Source organism: Mytilus edulis, chromosome 6 (genome assembly GCF_963676685.1).
Source record: "Mytilus edulis chromosome 6, xbMytEdul2.2, whole genome shotgun sequence".
NCBI classification, from domain to species: domain Eukaryota; kingdom Metazoa; phylum Mollusca; class Bivalvia; order Mytilida; family Mytilidae; genus Mytilus; species Mytilus edulis.
This window is the reverse complement of record NC_092349.1, coordinates 66,487,520-66,509,057: the sequence shown is the minus strand read 5'-3', so window position 1 is coordinate 66,509,057 and position 21,538 is coordinate 66,487,520. Positions and strand designations below refer to the sequence as shown.

General features: G+C 33.3%; 2 protein-coding genes across 3 annotated transcripts; both read right to left on the bottom strand.

The window, feature by feature from the left end:
• Positions 1-8,841: 8,841 nt before the first annotated feature.
• LOC139528196 (E3 ubiquitin-protein ligase TRIM71-like) lies at positions 8,842-12,116 on the bottom strand. The gene is made up of 2 exons (XM_071324074.1): positions 12,013-12,116; positions 8,842-10,771 (listed from the first exon to the last, which is right to left on the bottom strand). Exon 2 carries the CDS (start codon positions 10,758-10,760, stop codon positions 9,087-9,089), a length of 1,674 nt encoding a protein of 557 aa, XP_071180175.1. The 5' UTR covers positions 10,761-10,771; positions 12,013-12,116; the 3' UTR covers positions 8,842-9,086.
• A 4,221-nt stretch (positions 12,117-16,337) lies between these two features.
• Positions 16,338-20,826, bottom strand: LOC139528195 (uncharacterized). 2 transcript variants are annotated; one of them, XM_071324072.1, is made up of 2 exons: positions 20,685-20,826; positions 16,338-18,020 (listed from the first exon to the last, which is right to left on the bottom strand). In XM_071324072.1, the coding sequence occupies exons 1-2, from the start codon at positions 20,812-20,814 to the stop codon at positions 16,351-16,353; spliced, it is 1,800 nt and encodes a 599-aa protein (XP_071180173.1). In that variant the 5' UTR covers positions 20,815-20,826; the 3' UTR covers positions 16,338-16,350. The 2 variants fall into 2 exon arrangements, with proteins under 2 accessions (XP_071180173.1, XP_071180174.1); XM_071324073.1 differs by lacking the exon at positions 20,685-20,826 and adding an exon at positions 20,486-20,587.
• Between the last annotated feature and the right edge of the window lie 712 nt (positions 20,827-21,538).

The following is a 21,538-nucleotide window of genomic DNA, read 5'->3' as shown; positions in this document are numbered from 1 at the left end:
TTTTCTCCTTTGTATATTTGTTATATTCGATAGTTATTTGAAGGTTCAACTAAAACATAAGTTGTTTACAAACGTACTTTAACCACTGCTTTGTAAAGTATTTTGGATTTATTATCTTTGAAGGGTTGATAGTTTGATTAATTATAGTATAACTAATCGCCGTATTTGAATATCAAAAATAAGACAACTTGTGACCGAACGACGCATGGATCCATAGCGGCGTTCGGTCACAAGTTGTCTTATTTTTGATATTCAAATACGGCGATTAGTTATTCTTTTTATTACATTGGCAAATGGCTTTTTATTTTATAAAATTAATGTAGAAAATGTAAGGAACTATGTCTTTTTCCTATACGCATTGACAATTTGTTTTGATCCGACGTTATCGACGTCTTGACAACGCCAATTGTTGTATGACGTCAGAGAGTGAAATAACCACGTTTATTTCACATGTGAAATTATCGGTTTTTATTTAACTGGGAAATCAATGTAATTCATTGCAACCAACGTAATAATATACATGCCAACCCTAGACAGTTATGGGATACAAATGAGCATAAACATTAGAATATCATTTAAAAAAAATAACATGAAAGTGTTTCTACAATTTTGCAGTTTAATAGTCTTGTAACCGAGTACATATTTTGGGTATGCTTTATTTACCAGAAAATATTTGAAGAAGAGGATTTTACTTTGAGAGCAGCGAGTGTATTACATGGAACATAGTCGTTCAAATGGACAATAGCAATATAACAAAGATAGACGCATTAACAGTGCAAATCACTCACACAATTCGAGGTATGTCCAAGAAAAGATTATTAACTATATCAACGATATCGACGACATCGTATTTAACGGTAAACATTGTTATTTGAAGGCATTACCTTGTAGACATGTATTATTAGGTTTACTATATATTTCTTTTAAAATGTGTTTACGAAAATAGTTACATAATGTTTTATTCACGGTCTTCAATTTCTTTTAGCTATAACAGACACTTTAACACAAAACAGAACAATAGCACTGTGTCGCTATATGTGTCAATATATAGTAGGAACAGAAGATAATGCTTACCGAATCAGAATGATGAACGCTGTCAAGGACAATGTAGCAAATACTAAGATGATCACATTTATAACAAGTGGAAGCTATGATGAAGGACTTGATATGCGAGGCAGTGACTACGATGTTATGGTGGTAGAAAAAATCTATGAGGTTTGTGAAGATGTGAATTCCGACTTTAATCCAAATATAACATGTTTTTTAATGGAAACAGACGATGTCAAACCTGGTTTTACTCGGTTGAGGTTAAGACTGCAAAGACATGAAATTTTGAATAGATGTGAAGAACATAATGGTAACGTATATTTTTCGAGTGCCTTATTTAAACAATTTTGTTTGACTCCTTCTCTGACAAAGATTCATGGACCGTGTGTAACAAACGAAAGTCAAAACGTTGACGGTGCTGGTTGTGTTCATTGTAAAACGTGGATATCACCAGCAATACAGTGGATAACAAGATCAAGTTACTCATGGCCAAGGCATAATGTTAAACATAGCATTTTAAAACACGGAGTACTTTTTGTACCCGTCGGGCTTAAAGGATCACCAAACGAACATTTAGAATGGCGTGTGTCATTTTCATTTGGTGAAAAACTTCTAATAAAAACATTTACGCACACTCAATTGCTTTACTGGCTCTCATAAAAATACTTTTGAAAGATGTAATAGATACTTACGCCGGATGTAAAGATTTTGTTCTTATTTCCTTAAAACCATTATGTTCTGGATATCTGAAGAGCTGCCACAATCCGTTTGGAAACCTGATAATCTTATACCTTGCTTTATGCGATGTTTCAACAGGCTATTTTATTGTATTAGTTATCAGTTTGTTTGCACTACTTCATTCCACAGAACAACATGTTTGAGAACAAAATAGAGGGTCGTCCTCGTGAAATACTTTTAGAAAAATTACATACGTTGCATAGTTATGGCTGGCGATGCATATTATTTTCAGATCAAATATCAAACGTTGATGGATCTATGTGGAATTTCGCCTTCGAACCGCAACCATTATATGTAAATGAAGTTGGAAAAATACTGAAATCCAAGTTATTAAATCCTGGAATGGAAATTATGCAAATGGGAACATTCTATGAAAGTATAAAACAGACAGTTTATTGTCAGCAGTCGTCAATAAAAGACGTTTATAAATACTATTTGTCAAAGAGGTGCAACGGAGAAGCCAAGTGTATAGCACTTGACGACACAATTATTAATAATAAATACAGATACAAACAATACACAACCTGCCTTAGTTTTCTACTAAAAAATATCTATCATGACGCTGCATCTGGATGGCTGATGCTAGCTTCCATTTTCTATAAGACAAAACAATACAGTAAAGCTTTACACATCACCATGTATGCTATGTCGAAATGTACTACCGAAAAACTCTACCATGACGTGACTCTGTCGGACGTGCATTGCAAGGTGTTAAAGCTGCAGAAATTTCAAAAGAAGGGTTTTACTTATTTGCTGAAAATAATGTTTGTGGATTATATACAATTTGAGGTGGATTCTATGTTATTACCAGATGAACTTCAGATTAAATCGGTTTTAGTACAATTATTTCAATCTATGTCGTATGCTTATTTTCTTAATTTTCTTTGTCATTACCATCCTAATAATGTCATAAAATGTCAAGATTCCCTCCAAGGTTTACAACTGGTTATAGATGAAGAGTATTGAATGTCAGATACAATTAAAGGAAATGATTACACTCATTTGGGGGTCGTTCTACAGTTATTAGGCGACAGGGAATTCGCAAGACAAGCATTCTTACAATCTGCTGAATTATTCCCGTATCAATTGTTTAATTCTGCCGCGAAGAGACTTTTTTTTTAATGCGTTGAACGTGGTAAAGGATCATGCAGAATTGTTGACTTTATAATGTAAGTGTAGTTTTGTCTATCATACAAGGTAAGATGTATTGGTGAATATGCATTTTATAGTATTTATACAGCTCCTTGTAAAAGAGGGACGAAAGATACCAGAGGGACAGTTAAACTCATAAATCGAAAATAAACTGACAACGCCATGGCTAAAAATGAAAAGGACAGACAGACAAACAATAGTACACATGACACAACATAGAAAACTAAAGAATAAACAACACGAACCCTTCCAAAAACTTGTAAACTTCGTTTTTATACATTTACATTTTTGTATTTTACAAGGTAATTTTTGTATAAACTTTTCATGACATTTTTACATTTACAAATCTGTGGGTGTGAACTTATATTAATATTTTGTCTTACAACAACTTGATATTTTATTTGGCCTTTTTAACTCTTTTTATTCGAGCGTCACTGATGAGTCTTTTGGTAGACGAAATGTGCGTCTGGTGAAAATACAAAATTTCAATCCTGGCATGTATAATGAGTTTATTTGATTAAATAAGTAACTGGTAGTAGTCTGAGATTGGCAATTCGTGTCCTTTTTCTTTATATGAGTTGTATATGTGCCTCATGCCGATCTTAAGCTGGTAAGCGAGGTAAGCTGTTTCAAGTTATTTTGACTGTTTGTTCTTACACAGCTGTTCTGTTGTTACAACATTGCCCCATGTTTGGAGAAGGTTGACCGCTCATACACATAATAAACCACGTCACATTATGTATGTGCCAGAACCAAAAACAGGAACCCGTTATGCAGTGGTTATATTTTTCATTTATAACTTTAACATACATCAGGCCGGTTTATCGTTTGAATTGTTTCTTTCGGCTTATTTTATAGCCTACCGATACTGTTTTGCCTATACTGACTCATTATAGGAGGTTTAGAACAAAATAGTATAGTCCGGTCATAAAAAGCGTAATAAGAAAGTAGTACATATGTCAAACAAAATATGCACTGGTCACAGCTGTAACTTTGTAGGTTGGCAAAATATTTGGGTCTACTTGTATCAAATAAAAGCTTACAAAAAGAACTTGGTGAACGTTGCTGATGACAAGTAATAAAAATATATAAAATTAAAAGGAATTTTTTTCTCAGGTTAGAAGTACCTATGTTTGTACTACTAAACGTCGGTGAACCAATGCACTCGTAGTCGCATTTACATGTAAGTTAAATTCTTTAGCACACACCAAGATGAGGTACGGTTTTAAAACGAACTACATGTATCGCCTTTTATTTAAACTTAAGAAATTATACCAGGCTGAAGCTAGCGAACAATAACTAGCAATATAGCTATGTTTGCTTGAAAGTGTCAAATTTAAAATTTAAGAGTCCATGAATGAGTGGTTTTATTCCATAGCCGTGTATAAAAATCATTCACACATCCTATCCACCAGCAGGCATTTTCATGTGTGTTTTTATTAATAGAGCCACCAAGTAATGCATAACAATCCAATTCATGGAATAAACTGCTTTTCAACTGCTGTTACAGCTGAACGTTCTGGGTTCAACAAGATATTTTGTTTTTAAATTCAGTAGCTTGTGTGCACTTGCTATTGCAACGAGCATTTCTTGAATGACTTTTTTGTTTGTACTTGCCGAAGGTAAATATTTATGGTCCTTTGTTGTCTATGGGCTGTGTTGATATATAGATAGTGCCGATCGTCTTCCCAAGGAGACAAACGGTGGTGCGATGAACTATGTTCAATGCTGATGTCGTATACTGATCTTTTTCTTTTACTATCATTTTGACATTATACGTTACATGAAGAGGCACCCGATGAAGCTATATGGGAGTAGTAACCTATGATTTCTATCATAATAACCAGTTTTCTTAACCTTCATAATGATTTGTCTGATTTCTTCATACCTACCCATACTGACATGAATTGTTTTTATGATAGGTTAATAACATTTGGTTGTAAACGTATGAGAAATTAAGTGAATTGGTTGTTTAAACAATTAAGTATGGTTACCAAAAGTAATAGCCAGTTTTTATAGAGGAGAGAGTCAACTATCGTTGATAAAAGAGTGGCGAAAGATACCAGAAAGACAGTCAAATTCATAGATCGAAAATAAACTGACAACGCCAAATATAACAAAGAAAAAGACAAACAAACAACTATAAGTACAGAAGGCACAACATACAAAACTAAACACTAAACAACACGAACCCAACCAAAACCTGGTGGTGATCTGGTAGTGCTACGGAAGGGTACGCAGATTCTACTCCAAATATGGCACTCGTCGTGTTGCTCATGTTATTACAAACCTGGTAAATAGTCCAATTCGGTAGGTCACATTCGTGAAAAGGGAAGGGGTTGTAGATACGACATAAGGAACATATCCGATATCATCTGTGAAATTGTTGATCTTTCTTGCTGAAGGATATTCATGATGTTGATACCATGTTGTTATTAATGTTGACTTTGAATGATTGCAAGACACTTTCTCTGCTGTTCATTCCCTTCTATAATATGACAAATAGGAGATTTGGAGTTTTCTTCAATTAGAACTTACCCCTCCAACAAAAATATAACCCAAAGATACCTTTACGGGTATTTAACTATGATCTTCAACAATATATTTTGCTGAGGTTCGTGTAACCATTTTCAGAATTTGAAGAAAATAGCGAACACGAATTGTCGTCAGTCATTTTTGACAGACAAACTATGCTATTTACTATGACTGATCGCTGGTAGAGACATGCTGATATATATGTGTTGAACCAGTTACTGAACACAAGTCGATCTTGTTGTCAACTCATAAACATGTAGTGCACACAAATATAGGGTTTTGTAGTACAGTTGACCAACATCAATGTCCTATTGACACTATTGATACTTTTATTTGGTATCATTTGCTTTTCTTAGTATATGTCTTGTCAAGCTAGTAAGTAGTACACATGGTGATATAGTTTTCATTCACTTATCTGGATACTAGTTTGATCCCATGTTTGCATATAAATGGAAACAATACAAAATTGTCCCTATGTTTCATTTATTGTTATACCCAACCTACGATACTAGAGGGGCATTATTTTTTTCTGGTCTGTGCGTCTTATCGTTTGTTCGTTCGTTCGTTCGTTCGTTCGTTCGTCCGTCCGTCCGTCCGTCTGTCCCGCTTCAGGTTCACGCTTTTGGTCAAGGTAGTTTTTGATGAAGTTGAAGTCCAATCATCTTGAAACTTAGTACACATTTTCCCTATGATATGATCTTTCTTATGTTTATGCCAAATCAGAGTTTTTATCCTGAATTCACGGTCAACTGAAAATAGAAAATTATAGTGCAAGTTATATTATCGAATGTTGAATGTTGAAATGATGTTGTAATTTTCTCGTTTTGGGGTAATAGCTCTTCATTCAATTAATAAGTTCAGGATTTTTAATATTTTGTCATTTTGCATCACTGAAGAGACATTGATTGTAGAAACGTGCAGCTGGTGCAGAACAATAAGTACCGTTTATGTTATTGAAATCGAATGTTGAATGATAAAATTCAATTTTAATTATAATGTTAAATTATGAATCGAATGTTGAATGTTTAAATCGAATGTTGAATGTTTAAATCGAATGTTGAATGTTTAAATCGAATGTTGAAATGATGCATGTTTAATGTTGAGAAAAAAATGCCTAGCTTCGTTATATTCGTTGCAGGGGAGACGACATCTAAAGACAAAGATTGTTAATATTTCAACTGGCAATAGTCAATGTTGACACTGAACATTGGTGTCATTTCAGTCAAATAAGTATGGAGTATGTGAAGTGTGTATAAGAGGATACTTTTGAAGATACTTTTAAGGTCTAAAACGATGTAGTGGGTTTTGCCGGAAATCACGTGTTCCTAATTAGAAGTTACAGACACTGGTGTTGCCAATAGAAATCGAAAGTAAATAAAACCCTTGTATAAATCGATCAAGTGTCCTTCAAATGTTCATAGTCATATTTAAGTGAAATAAGTGTATTTGGATATGTTCACAGCATCATAGTGACATAAGAAATGACGATTATGAAGTTAAGTGACTTGACTATATTATTCTAGCTAGTTATTCCTAAAGATTACCACACAACCTTTCCTCTTTACTCCACCTTCTTTTTTGACATTATTGAATATTTCGACTAATTTTCAGATACATATAAGCGTTCCACTAGGTTGAAGATTCTACCTTAGTTAGTGAAACGGTAACTGCTTACCCTTCCGCAGCACCCGAATTCACCCCTTGTTTGAGGTTTGGTTCGTTTTGCTAAACCTTAAATTTTGTGAATAGTATTTTAAGGACAGGAACAAAAGTTGATAATGATATTAATTTCTATATCAATATGAACATTGCGGCACAAAAGTCACAATGATAGTAAAAAAACCCACTAAAATGTCCACTCAATGATTGCAGTAACACCAGAAGCCGATTAACTAAATAATTCGTAAATATAACTCAACATGCAGACATCTTTTACGTTCAGGTATTTCACATCCAAAATTTTATGGAAATATTCTTTATAAAGCACAAAAATGTCAGTATTCTCCTCAGAAACTAACAAAACCTTTAAATAGACTTATTAAAAGGGGATATAGTTACGATACTGTTGTCAGGTCATTAAAGATTGCATATTTTGGCTTTAACATTGATTCATTGATAGGGTCTTTGCATCGGAACTAAACACATTTATTTCTAAAAAAAACAGTTGTTGGCATGACACGGGTTATGTTCTTCTCATATATTTTATGATAGTATGATACTAAACCCCTAACGGGAGGGATTGTACCTGATATTCATATGATGAAGACATAATCTTTCAATCAGTTTAATTGAGGTCTGGAGCTGGCATGTCAGTTAACTGCTAGTAGTCTGTTGTTATTTATGTATTATTGTCATTTTATTTATTTTCTTTTGTTACATCTTTTGACATCAGACTCGGACTTCTCTTGAACTGAATTTTAATGTGCGTATTGTTATTCTTTTACTTTTCTACATTGGCTAGAGGTATAGGGGGAGGGTTGAGATCTCATAAACATGTTTAACCCCGCCGCAATTTTGCGCCTGTCCCAAGTCAGGAGCCTCTGGCCTTTGTTAGTCTTGTATGATTTTAAATTTTAGTTTCTTGTGTATAATTCGGAGTTTAGTATGACGTCCATTATCACTGTACTATTATGCATATTTTAGGGGCCAGCTGAAGGACACCTACGGGTGCGGGAATTCTCGCTACATTGAAGACCCATTGGTTGCCTTCGGCTGTTGTTTGCTCTATGGTCGGGTGGTTGTCGCTTTGACATATTCACCATTTCCTTTCTCAATTTTAACTAGACCGAATCTAGAATGTGACTATTCTGTCACTTTTATTGATATAGGATTTCACCCAGCAGGATTATCGACTTGGAAGCTGACAACAAGGGAGAAACCATCATGAATTATACAAAATAAAACGGCAGTTACAACTTGTTTTGAAGTTACTGTTTAATCTTTACATGAATTCAAGTGTTGGGTGTCCTGATTTTCAGTGTAGTGTTTTAATGTTGACAATTCATTTTTCTGCAAACTCATTAATATAAATATTTTGTGTTGTTTTATCGATGATTTCTATCCTCCATGTGATTTGATTTCCGTTTTGGTACTTTAAAACATTAATCGAGGATTGTGAGGTCGCTGAATGATAGTAATTTTACGCCTTCAGTTTTTCACATTAGCGCCTTCAAGTTAGATGCGATTAAAATTGATAGTAAGATGGCATTAATCTTATCCATGATCAAAGAAATTATTATAATAACGTTAAATAATTAAGTAAAACATCATTTATTTTGGGTAAAGCACATTTAATGACTTTTTATTATTGAATTCTCGAACATATAATTAATCGACAATTTTCAAAGTATTTTTTAATTTAACGGTATCATAAATGCAGCTTGTGTTTTCTTGTTATGGATTGATTGCTATTGAATATTGTAACAATTTACGTTTGCACGACACGTTTTCCTTTCTCTGATTCCCTGTACACAGAAAATAATGTCAAATGATTGTTTTTTTCTATCAAATTAGAAGCGAAAATCAATTAAATGGTTTTTATTTCTTATTTTCTTGAATGAAGGTAAAGGGTGTAAATTCGACAGCCATATAAATATGAAAGTAACCAAAAGATATCAGCTGGGCAAAATACACTTGTAAACCAATAATATCTTATTTTCGTCCAATCCAACATATAATTTACTGCAATCTTGACTAAATCGCAAGGCTATCGGGGAACCGAAACATTTTTCGTAACCATTACAAATAATAATGTCAATGAATGAACCATCAGGAGCAAGTCGATGAATTTTCTTATTTTTTTTGTCAGCCACATAAATACACCCATATCTATCTTCAACTATACCATGTGTTTCTTTTGTCCCGTTGTATTCAAACATACTTGTGCCATCAAATAGCCGAATGCAATACAGATTAAATGAGTTAGTATACAGGAGAGTATCGTCTCGCTTTTTCATAATACAACGAATGGAGCTATCTTTGGGCACTTCAATAGTTCGATTAACTTTACCCTCCATGGTTATTATGTCAAGAACCTGATATCCACCGACAATAAAAGCGTCATTGAATGTGTCTATAGCATAATATTGATGCTCAAGATTTATTTTTCGAACAGATGATAAACTGGTAACATCAATAATCAATATACTGCACATAAATGGCATCATAACTGCAGCTTCTGTATGATATGGCATGATTTTTACTTGATATGGATGGCTATTGTCATCTAAGTCCCTTTTCCTTATAAATGTGCCACCCTCATTATACAGAAGTATTTTCTTTCCGATAAAGTCGCAAAGGAGAAGTTTATTATCATATGTCACATCTATTCCCGATATTGAGCTGTTTCCATGTGACGATAAATCAATGGTGGTCTCTAACGTAAAAGATAACATGGTTGGTAAAAACTGGGCTTTATTTTGCAACTGAGATGCATGGTCAATGTTACACGGCTGGTTTTCTATTTGTATTGCAGCAAGAGCCGAAATAATGTTCGAAGAGTTTTTTTGGACAACGTATTTGAGATCAATATTAAAAGTTTGTGTAAGCTTGTCTTGAAGTTTCTTCTCTTGTTCCGATATTTGATTTTTCAATTTTTCAACTAGACGAAACAACTGGCTATTAGAACCGTGCTTAATATTGAAATCAAATTCTAACTTCGATTTTTGCCAATTTTTGCTTACCGATTTGTACTCGGTTATTTCAGTATCAAGCTGTTTTAAAGTTTCAGCTTTTAGTTTTGTCAAATCAGAGAGAAGAGATTTTTCAAGCGTATCAACATGTTGCAGTAAACATTGTTTTAGCTTGACAATGGATGCTTTAATTGTTGTTTCTTGCGAATATATTGATTCTTTATTAGTTTTGCGATTTTCTATTACAGAATCAAACGTTCTCAATAAAGAAGACACTGCTTTCGATACATCTTCAACTAAAGTCGACGATTTAATTGCATCAGACACGTCATCAATTAATGATATCTGCTCACATCCCAGATGACTTTCAAGTATGCATTTCTGGCAGCAAACGACATCATGACATACACAATAAAAGTCGACAAGCTTTTCCCAATGATAATCACAGAAACGTAATTGAATTTTTGTTTCTTTAGGAATACACGATAGGTCTTGTATGTTAGTAATGTAATGTGACAGTGTCAGTTTATTTATCCTATGAGCTTTGTCGCATGGGGAACATAATATTTCCTCACAGTCCGAACATCGGCTATACCCTGATGACACAGTACCATCTCTCGAACATGGATCGCAGAAAAGTTGGTCGTCTGATGCCATCTGCAGAAATACTGAAAATATAATAAGAGTAACAACTTGAGTTTGAATGACAATCAGATCAAATAAAAAAACAGGACTTAAGCCGAAAGGAGGATACAAACTTGCCTAAAAATAATTATACGGCTCAGCTAGCCAGTCAGCAAACAAAAGATACTACCTTTACCTACAAAACCAAGTCCATGTGATGTAATTAAAAACAAAAATAAGACCCTTTTCATCAATGTATTGTCAATCTCTGATCTTACGTAATAAACTCATCATAGATACCTGGATTAAATTAAGGATTTACGCCAGACGCGCATTAATGAGAGCTTTTCTCCTCCATCCCCCGGATCAATGTTATTTAAAATGACATCTGAATTACATTTTTCTCGCAAATCAGTGAGGCCAACACAGTCAGTTATTGCAAAAATAAGATTATCAATAAAGCTACCATTTATAGCAATGTAAACGTATAACGGTTAACGTTTTTTCTTCTACTATTTCTTTCGACTTTAATTGTTTTAGCTGAATATCATGTTATAAATTAAGTATGTCAAGTTGGTGTAATCTTTATCCATTGTGATGTTTTTGGAATAATGTTGAGATCTTTTGTAAAGTAGAATGTTCAACTAATTAACAGAGAATAATGGGCAAAAAGTGCTGAATAAATTGTAAAAAAAAAAAATTATTAGAGAAAAAGGACAGAGACAAGCTACGAGAAAACAAAATCAAAAGAATCAAAAGAATACAGAATAATAGCGTGAATGGGGATCTGAACTTTCAAGTAATGGGCAAAATAAATAAGAATAAAGAATCCGGGTGCGGGAATTTCTCGCTACATTGAAGACCTGTTGGTGACCTTCTGCTGTTGTTTTTTATTTGGTCGGGTTGTTGTCTCTTTGACACATTCCCCATTTCCATTCTCAATTTTAAATATATAAGAATTAAGAAATGAATGAACCCCATCCAGTCCCTCATTGATTTTAGCAGATTATTTATAACCTCATTGTAAAATATGTACTATAGCTATTTTTTATTCATTTAATTTACTACATATAAAAGTATCCATACATATACGTATATAATTAAGTGAAGGGTCGATAACATTTTTCAAACAAACCAGATTGAGTGGTGTCATTTCGATATTAAAAATAGGGGTGGCATCACGTGCAAGCGGAAGTAAAATTAATACATTTGACTTTGTTTACATGCCTACTATTTTGTATTCTGCATTATTACATCTGTTACACATGTTACACTAATAACATACCTGTGTCAGATTCGGTCCATGACAGTCTGGAATAAATAGTTTGATTCTTGCAATATTTTGTTAAAAATAAGAGGTAGGAAGTTAGAAAGATAGTTCCTTGCAAGCATGCGCGCACCTTTTTATCAATAATCAAAGGTGAAGCAGTGACGTAACAGTAACCTTGTTATTTAATTTGCCTATCGATCTTTAAATCGACTTTAGATGATAACTGGATAACATAAATACAGTATTATTTCGATATAAAAAGACAGATCAATGCACATTTACTTATTCTAAATAGATAACAGATAGATAGTGTAAGATTTCCCGCCTTAATAGGATACTAATTTAATTGACCACAAAAAATATACTGAAAATTGTTAATATTAAACCAAATACATTGTATCGAAAGTTTAGAAGTTTTTCGTTTTAAAAAAAATATACTGCTATCATTTTAACAAAATTCGGCATTTGAAACAGTTACAGAATGTAGAATTGTTAGAGATATTTAACAATGTTTAAGATATTTCTTAAATTTTGTTACAAAATAGAAAAAACTTCGGTAACAGAATTTGTGATTTATGCAACATAAACTGATGTCCAAAAATAAAAAGACCGCACCCCCTCATTTTTCCAAAAAATTAAAGCATGTCCTAGTATGTAGATGATTAAACAGTGCATGGGTAGTTCGTTGTATATAGATCTTACATATTCAATTTTCCTCAGTATATACATTGTGTATATGAAGGGTTTTGATGGGATACGATGAATATAAACAATATTTCGACATGTCAATTATCATAGTGAAAGAGAACAATGAGGTTCTTAAAATGAAAAAAGAAATACAAAACTGGTTTAAAGTATACTAGAACACACCCGTGATATCACGGGTCCGTGACTGAATTAAAGTATATAACTATGCGCAAGCCTTATTTTAGTATTAGTATTGTCATCTGATAAAGTCATGTCGATTATAAGATACACAGTTTTTCTCTGCTTTCAAGTCTTTCAGGCTGTTTGAACCCGTCGAACTGAAACAATAATATTAATTATTTGGAAAACAAAAGGTCCTGGAATGGAGTATTTTTTAATCAACAGCATTGTCCTATATAAGTTATAAATAAAGTTGAATTCTTTGCTTCGCTGTTTTACGTCATGCCCACTAACAAATTGAAAACTGTACCTATACGCCTTATTTTAGTCCAGATTTTTAGTATTCGTATTGTTATCTTAGAAAGTCTTACTAAGGGTGCAATCAACAGTTTTTTACGTGACGTCATTCTGTAACAGGGCATGTAATAGTGGACCCATCATGCAGAAGTCAGATATTCATAGTTATATAGATATCTATACATCAATGGAAAGATAATTCTATGAACTTTCTGAATAAATAAAAAAAAATCCAACATCTCTTGTTTAAACATGCAAATTGGTACAAGTTATCAGCTGGAAATTAGGCATTTTCCCCCTTAAAAACCTTGAAAACAGACCACCTTTGGACACACGGATCAGTAACCTGTGCATATATTTGAGATTTCTTATAATATGCATTTCGAAGAGCTTATCCGGCTGATTTAAGAAAATGTAGTTTCAGCCTACGTTCGCCTGCTCCAAAAGGAGCTATCTTACCTGACAAATCAAAGTGCTTTTTGCAACAGGTGAAAATCAGCTGTTTATGGAGTTGCCTCCCATATAGTAGGAAGTCACAAAAACATTTTTTTTTTTTTAAATCTTGACAAAAGTGGCATTTTAATTGAACTTCAATATATGTTTTTCACATTGAACATAAAAAACAATCAACTTTTTCATTTAGTGGTATATAAATAGCAGGGAATTCCATCAGTATGAAAATATCACTGGGGAAATACCCCTAGTTTTTAGTACGAAACTGTTTATAGCACCCTAATTAAAATACTACAATAGGTAACAATTGGACAATTTAGTAGTGTCAACCCTGTGGTTATGACCCGTGTATATAACATATTCATCCTGAATACAACGTTTGGTGGTGCGCCTGTCATATGCGGAACGTACAGATAAGGTAATAGGTAACAGGTGAATATACTATTGGTATCGGTAGCGGACTCGACCCGGAACTTCTTAATTATTGGCAATATTAATTACGTGGAAAACAAAAGGGCCTGGAGTGGTGTAATTTTTAATCTACACCTTTGTACTATATTAATTATATATAAAGTTGAATTCTGTGATTCGTCGTTTTTACGTGATGACGGCTGGCAAATTGGACCTCGTAATTTTAGTATTATAGAAGTAATACACAGAATTTGGAAAATTTCATCCCAACAAAAGTGTAAACAGTAAGTTCATATAACTAGACAGAATTTTACGTTAGCGAAATTGTTAATTGGTTCATCTAGACAGCTCTATGCAAACCGACTACTAACTTACGACTTATACTCTTAAAATAAATCCTCGTATATCGTGGAATATTATAGTTAGGGGATAGAACATAAGTCGTAAATATTTTGTAATTTATCTTTACAGTAAAAATAAATAATGTAATCTAATTAAGAATCAAAAACTCATCCAGGGACTGGAATACCTGCTTTGGTTTCTTAACAATACTTCTAACATGAATCCATCATACGCTGTCAGTACTCATTCTATTCCTCTGTTTCCAAGTTTAAAATAGCCATCACTATTCAAATTTCTATTAGGAAAGGCCATTAAAGCCATTATTGAACTCTTAACTTTCTTTTATATTGTAGCTGGAAAACGTCTCGTTGTATTTATTCAACAAGTATAGTACCAAAGTGACATTTTATTTAATGTCAATTTCATATTACGTCATTGCTTTACAATCTGGGGCGCATTTACATATGGCAAATAAGTTTCATGTTCATGTTAATATAGAAGTGTAAACATGTTTATTTATAGTGGATTGGGAAACAAGTTATTGCAACTTATATTAATCCCTTTCCACTTTGCGAATGCCAGTGCTGCCTTGTGACAGCATTAACCTGCTCTTCTTCGAAATATACAAGGGTGTCTTTTACGTGCCAGAGATATGACTCTCTCTTAACACGGGTCAGTCATTTATCGTCCCCTTCCGACGGACTATCGTCGCTTCTCAAGACAATACCCACAAATGGTGTCGAGGGAGAGCCGAAAATTTAGAACGGGGATCGAAGCAGGCACCTTTGTGTTAGTAGTCCGATAACTACACCACGGTACGAATATTTTAGTAATTATAAGTGAAGTCATTTTAGCTGGAGTATAAAACAATGCCAGAAAGAAAAAAAAACGTTAATCCTCGCCGCTCCCACTTTCTAAGCCTCAAACACTCACCTTTTTTTAAACGTCTTTCGTATTCTTAAGAAAATACAACAAAAACGTATATTATATTCAATCCAGTTTAATCTATGATTATTCGATAGAGAAAAGCTTTAAAATTGATAATATGTTCAACATTCCAAAAAAGATGGTGTGTCGTTTGCATCAAAGAGTCGGCAAACAAACGACACAACCTAAAGGTCAACATAATACTTATATTCTTTTCAGATATGCAGAACTATGTACAATGTATTACGTTCTCTATCGTCCTGAATTTTAGAAACGTTAGAATAATCTAGTCCTATAAGATATGACTTCGCATTCTTATTCGATTTTTAATGTTTTTATACTGATATTTTATTTTTTTAATTTTTTTTGCATATGAAAGTAAAAACAATTTATCAGAAATAGATAAAGTAAGTAATGCCCCGAAGTCATAGTTATAGGACTAATAATAATCAAACAGAAATTGTGTAAGATTTGTCATCAACACCAAAATTGAAATTCTCAAAATACTAAAAAAAACATTAAGAAATAACAACAATCCATGAACAAGCTTTCCAACTTGGAACAGATGTTTAAATGTGTAGTTTTTCACACACCAAATCTCAATCAAGACCAAATGACAAACAAAAGGTACATTAATGAACCCACATTAAGATAAGCTTGAGAAAAACAACTTTCAAAAGAATGGTGTGATAGATTACACAAAGATAAGTACACAAAAAGTAAAAAGGGAGACGACTATGAAATCTGGAAAAAAATCAACCGATACAATTAACGGAACGAATCACATCTGTCTTGATACAAACAGTTTCCGAAGAAAATGGCGGTTAAATCTGGTTTAATAGCTTGCACAACCTCTCAACAAATCAGTTATGTAAACAATATGTTAACTATCAAATAATGCATGACTTTTTCATGTATCTGAAGCAAATAAAAAGTATTTAGCCTGCTGATATTAAATAATGCCGGCCTAATTTCTTATTCCGAAAATGACTACAATACTGCACAAAAAAATGTACTAGTATAAGTTAACTGACAAATCAAACTATATTCCAAGGTTTATTTGCATTCAAAAACTGCCAACATTTTATTGTTATCCATGCCTACATACAGTTTACTATAATCGCTATTAAATTGCAGAGCAGTGGGTATACCGATTCCGTCATCTTCCGTTAGAACAATATCAATGAAAGACCCATCAGGAGCGATTCTGTGTATATTTTTCTGACTTCTGTCTGCAATATATATGTTTCCATATTGATCCTCAGCTATTCCACGTGCCGCAGTTGTTGAGGAGTACTCAAAATATTGCGTGCCATCTATTAGCCGGATACAATATAATGTATACGAGTTTGTGAACAAAAGTGTGTCGTCCTGTCTTTTTCGTATGTGGCGAATTGTACCTTTATCCAACCAGGGGACCACAAAAGAACGGTTTACACTTCCATCCATCGACATTATGTCTAAAACATTGTCTCCACCAACAAAGAATGCATGATCGAGTGTTTTCACAGCAGAATATGATTTTTCTGTATTTATCTTGCGAATGCAATCTAAACTTTCACTGTCAATTACCAAAATATTTAAACAATCGAGTGTTGTCACTGCAATATGTGATTCGTTGGATATCTTTGATATTTGATATGGCTTGATTTCAGTGAATTTTTCTTTAACAAATGTACCATCATTTGTATACACTAATATCTTACTTGCTTTGAAATGACATAGCAAAAGTCTATCGTCAATTATTTCTATACCAGATATTGCGCATGTTCCATGCATCGACAAGTCAATTGAATTAGCTGGTGTAAAGGACAAAACGGCTGGTACAAACTGTGCTTTTGTATGTAATTGAGATAGGTGGCTAATACCGCAATGCTGATTGGCAATATTTACTTTGCAATGCGATGAAATTATGTTGTATAAGTCTTCTTCTTTTACAAAGTATTCCAGATCTAACTTCATAGTCCTTGTTAAATTTTCTTCAAGTTTCGTTTCTTCGTCTGATATCTTATTCTTTAGATTTTGAACCAAACGAAATAGCTGGTTATTAGAGCCATGTTCGATATTGAAATCAAGTTCTTGTTTAATCTTCTGCCAACGTTTGCTCTTTGATTTGGTTATGGCTAAATCGGTATCAAGTTGGGATGCAGCTTCAGATTTCAGTTTTGATAATTCAGAGAGGAGAGATTTTTCAAGAGATTCAACGTGTTGCAGTAAATCTTGTTTTAACTTTGCAATTGATGTTTTAATTATTAGTTCTTGCAAAAACACTGATTCTTTATTGCTATTGCGATTTTCTATAAGTGACTGAAATGTTTTCAGTAAGGATGCCACTGCTTTTGATGCATCTTCCACTAAAGCCGACGATTTTATTCCACCAGATACATCATCAATAACTTTAACTTGCTGACATGCTCGATGACTTTCAGCTATGCATGTTTGACAGCAAACGACGTCATGGAATGCACAATAAAAGTCAACGATCTTTTCTGGATGATTGCCACATAATCGGAAGATGATAACAGTTTCTTTCGGAATAAACGGTAATTCGCGTATCTCCGTCAGATTATGCGACAGAGTCAGTTTGTTTACTCTGTGAGATTTGTCACAAACATCACATAATATTTCCTCGCAGTCAGAACACCAGCTGTAACCAGATGAGACGGTTTCACCTCTTGAACATGGTTCACAGACATGTTGATCTGCTGATGCCATGTGGAAAATATCTTTAAAAAAAAAAGAATAATTACAAATTGAATGACAATCCAATTAAAAAAGAATACAAACGGAGCAATATCCAACGTAGTCGTTGAAAAACAAAATGGCTTTGAAAATAAAATGTCACATAAGTTCGACATGTTCAGCATATTTGAATAAGATAAATTAAAAAGTTATTTAACAAAGTGTGTATGCCCCAAGAAGATTTTGGGCAGATCAACCATAAAATTAAACTTGATTGTTATAATTGTATTTGAAATGGGGTATATATTAAAGTAAAACTGAATAAGACTTATGGCGTCTTGTCCATTATACACATATAACAGTATTATGAGAAAAAAGGAAAATAACAAAAATACCGAACTCTGAGGAAAATTTAAAACGGAAAATTCCCAATCAAATTGCAAAATCAAATGTTAAAACACATCAAACGAATTTACAACAATTGTCATATTCCTGACTTTAATTCCTGACTTGGTACAGGCATTCTCAAATGTAGAAAATGGTGGATTGAACCCGGTTTTATAGCGCTAAACCTCTCACTTGTATGACAGTCGCATCAAATTCCATTATATTTATAACGATATATTATAAAATTGAGAAAGGAAATGGGGAATGTGTCAAAGCGACAAAACCCGACCATAGAGCAGACAATGGGTCTTCAATGTAGCGAGAATTCCTGCACCCATAGGTGTCCTTCAGCTGGCCCCTAAAAATATGTATGCTAGTACAGTGATAATGGACGTCATACTAAACTCCGAATTATACACAAGAAACTAAAATTAAAAATCATACAAGACTAACAAAGGCCAGAGGCTCCTGATTTGGGACAGGCGCAAAATTGCGGCGAGGTTAAACATGTTTATGAGATCTCAACCCTCCCCCTATACCTCTAGCCAATGTAGAAAAGTAAACGCATAACAATACGCACATTAAAATTCAGTTCAAGAGAATTAAGTCCGAGTCCGATGCCAAAAGATGTAACAAAAGAAAATAAATGAAATAAATAAAAGATTGCATGCATTTTAATCAAACAGTTTATTATTATTAAGCGGGCTATATAGTCAGGAATACAAGTCAGGAATATGACAGTTGTTGTCAATTCGTTTGATGTGTTTTAACATTTGATTTTGCCATTTGATTGGGAACTTTCCGTTTTGAATTTTCCTCAGAGTTCGGTATTTTTGTTATTTTCCTTTTTCTCATAATACTGTTATAGGTATATTATACATATATATAAAAGAGACACAAATTGAGAAGAAATATGTGTATAACATTTTGGCAAAAATTGGATGTTATTATCGACTCCTATCGACTCCTAGGAGTCGATATTAGAATTGAACGATGGACAATCAGTGCGTGAATTTTTCTTGCTACCTGATTGGAAGATATTACGAGACGTGAATAATCAAAGTTTATTGATTGGTTAGGACAATCCAAACCTAGTAAATGTCCTTCAATCCCGTAGAGTATCGGATTTGTCCTCTCTATTTTAGCAATTAGATTTTGCCTGGTCATTAATCATGCATATTCATGATATTGGTACACAGGTAACTTTTATCTATAAATATTCGAATCTTCTGGAGTTTCGTAAACAACAACATTAAACGATATATACTACTTCATAACGTGTGACCTCACGTGTGTGGTAAAATTTGTTGATTGATGCACGTGGCTATTCTAGTAAATGAATTAATCTACAAAGCAAGAGCACTTTCCATTTTCATCAGCTAAGAGTCGACTAGCCCTTTTTGAAAGGCTAATGCTTGTGTTGATTTCGACGTTGATAATGGACCACTCAAGTATCAATAACAATTTGTATACATATGAAATATTGCTTTACGGGTGTTCTTTTTAACTTGGTTAACTTCGATAATGTCAAGGCCAAACAGTTTGTGCAAGCTGCAGACGATTTCAGCAGACTAGGAATGTGTACACTGTCAGATTTTTCCCACACAATCATTGATTTGAACCAACTACATGACAAGTTAGCGAGTTAAAAAAATGGAATACTAAACTTTCATTGAAAATCCATCAAAAATCAACAACAGTACTGATTTTAACAGTGTCTTGTAAACAATGAAGCAGTTATTTGTTATTATAATTCAATTTACAATATAGTCCAATAATTACGCAATATGTAATTGTTTGAGTGATGGATCGATGACCCTTTTCAAGAAAATTATAGACATGCATGTCCCAGTTGATCAATACGAATGAATTTGCCTTTTTGTCTCTTTTGACTCTTCCAAGTGGGAACGGATGAGGTTTTAAAAGCAGACAATAATGAGCAAAGACTATATGGATACAGAGAAACGGACCAAGAAATGCAGAAAAGACCAAAAAAAAAGAAATACAAATAATAAGACGGTTTTATCATATGTAATATAATGGGCAAAATTGAGAGATAATGCATGCCTTAAGTGATCCAAGACATAACATGATACGGAAAAGAGAGTCATTCATCCAGAACCTCTTTAAAGATCATCATTTTCATCCGCTGGAGCAGCCCTTCTCTACAGCAAGAGAAACAGGGGTACATTTCTTGTAAAACTGCAAGTAAGCGGAAGTAAAATAGACTTTGCATTCTATAAATACATATTATCATATACATATATATAAAATACTTCAATTCTCTGATAATTATTAAAGAAGTTTTAACAATCACAAACCTGTGTCCGTTTCGGTCTTTGACATTATGGAACAATGGTTTTGATTCTTGCTAAAATACCTGTAACCATCAGAGGTGGAGGTGGTATACATGCAAAGATTAGAAGATAGAAAATAGTTCCTTGAAAACATGCGCGCACCTTAGTATTATCGAGCAGTGACGCGACATAATACTTGAAACTTATTTAGATTTTAAATGTCCAAAATCGTATTTGGAATTAATTTTTTTCTTTTTTTTTCATGTACACGAAGCAATTGTTATTTTACTACAAATATCAAACTCCATTTATCAAATATTATTATGATTAATTCTCGGATTAATTCCTAGGAGAATAAAATTGAAAATTGTAAAATTTGCGCTTTGGAAATAATTGTACTATCATTAAGTAAACAAAATTCGGCATTATTTTTGTATGTACATGATTATGCAATATGAACTACTGTTAAAAAAGATTATTAAAACGCCCCCAAAAAAGGAAATGTTTTGATCTTCAAGAATAGGTTTTGAAATATCAAGGACTATACAAATCCTTGGAAATATCAATACAGATCAGTACTTACATTTTGTAAATGAAAAGATTTGTTTTCAAGTTAAGAGGAAAAAAAAGCCATGCCATGCTCTATGCTCATGGGTATGCATTAATTTATCGTATATTTGTCAACCGAGCGTTAGCTAGCTGTAGGGAAAACCTTTGCATAAAATCCGTCAATCTAAATTCAGTTAAACATTTTTGTTTCATGTGGAGATGGTTATCAAAATACCAAGGTTACAATTTAGTACGCCAGCCGCGTGTTTCGCCTACATAAGACTCATCAGTGACGCTCATATCAAAATAGTTATAAAGCCAAACAAATA

Coding starts and splice junctions, on each gene's coding strand:
- LOC139528195 (XM_071324072.1), bottom strand. CDS start 20,814: ATGTTTTCAAGGAACTATTTTCTATCTTCTAATCTTTGCATGTATACC. Junction 18,021..20,684: donor AAAGACCGAAACGGACACAG/GTTTGTGATTGT, acceptor TTTTTTTTAAAG/ATATTTTCCACATGGCATCA.
- LOC139528196 (XM_071324074.1), bottom strand. CDS start 10,760: ATGGCATCAGACGACCAACTTTTCTGCGATCCATGTTCGAGAGATGGT.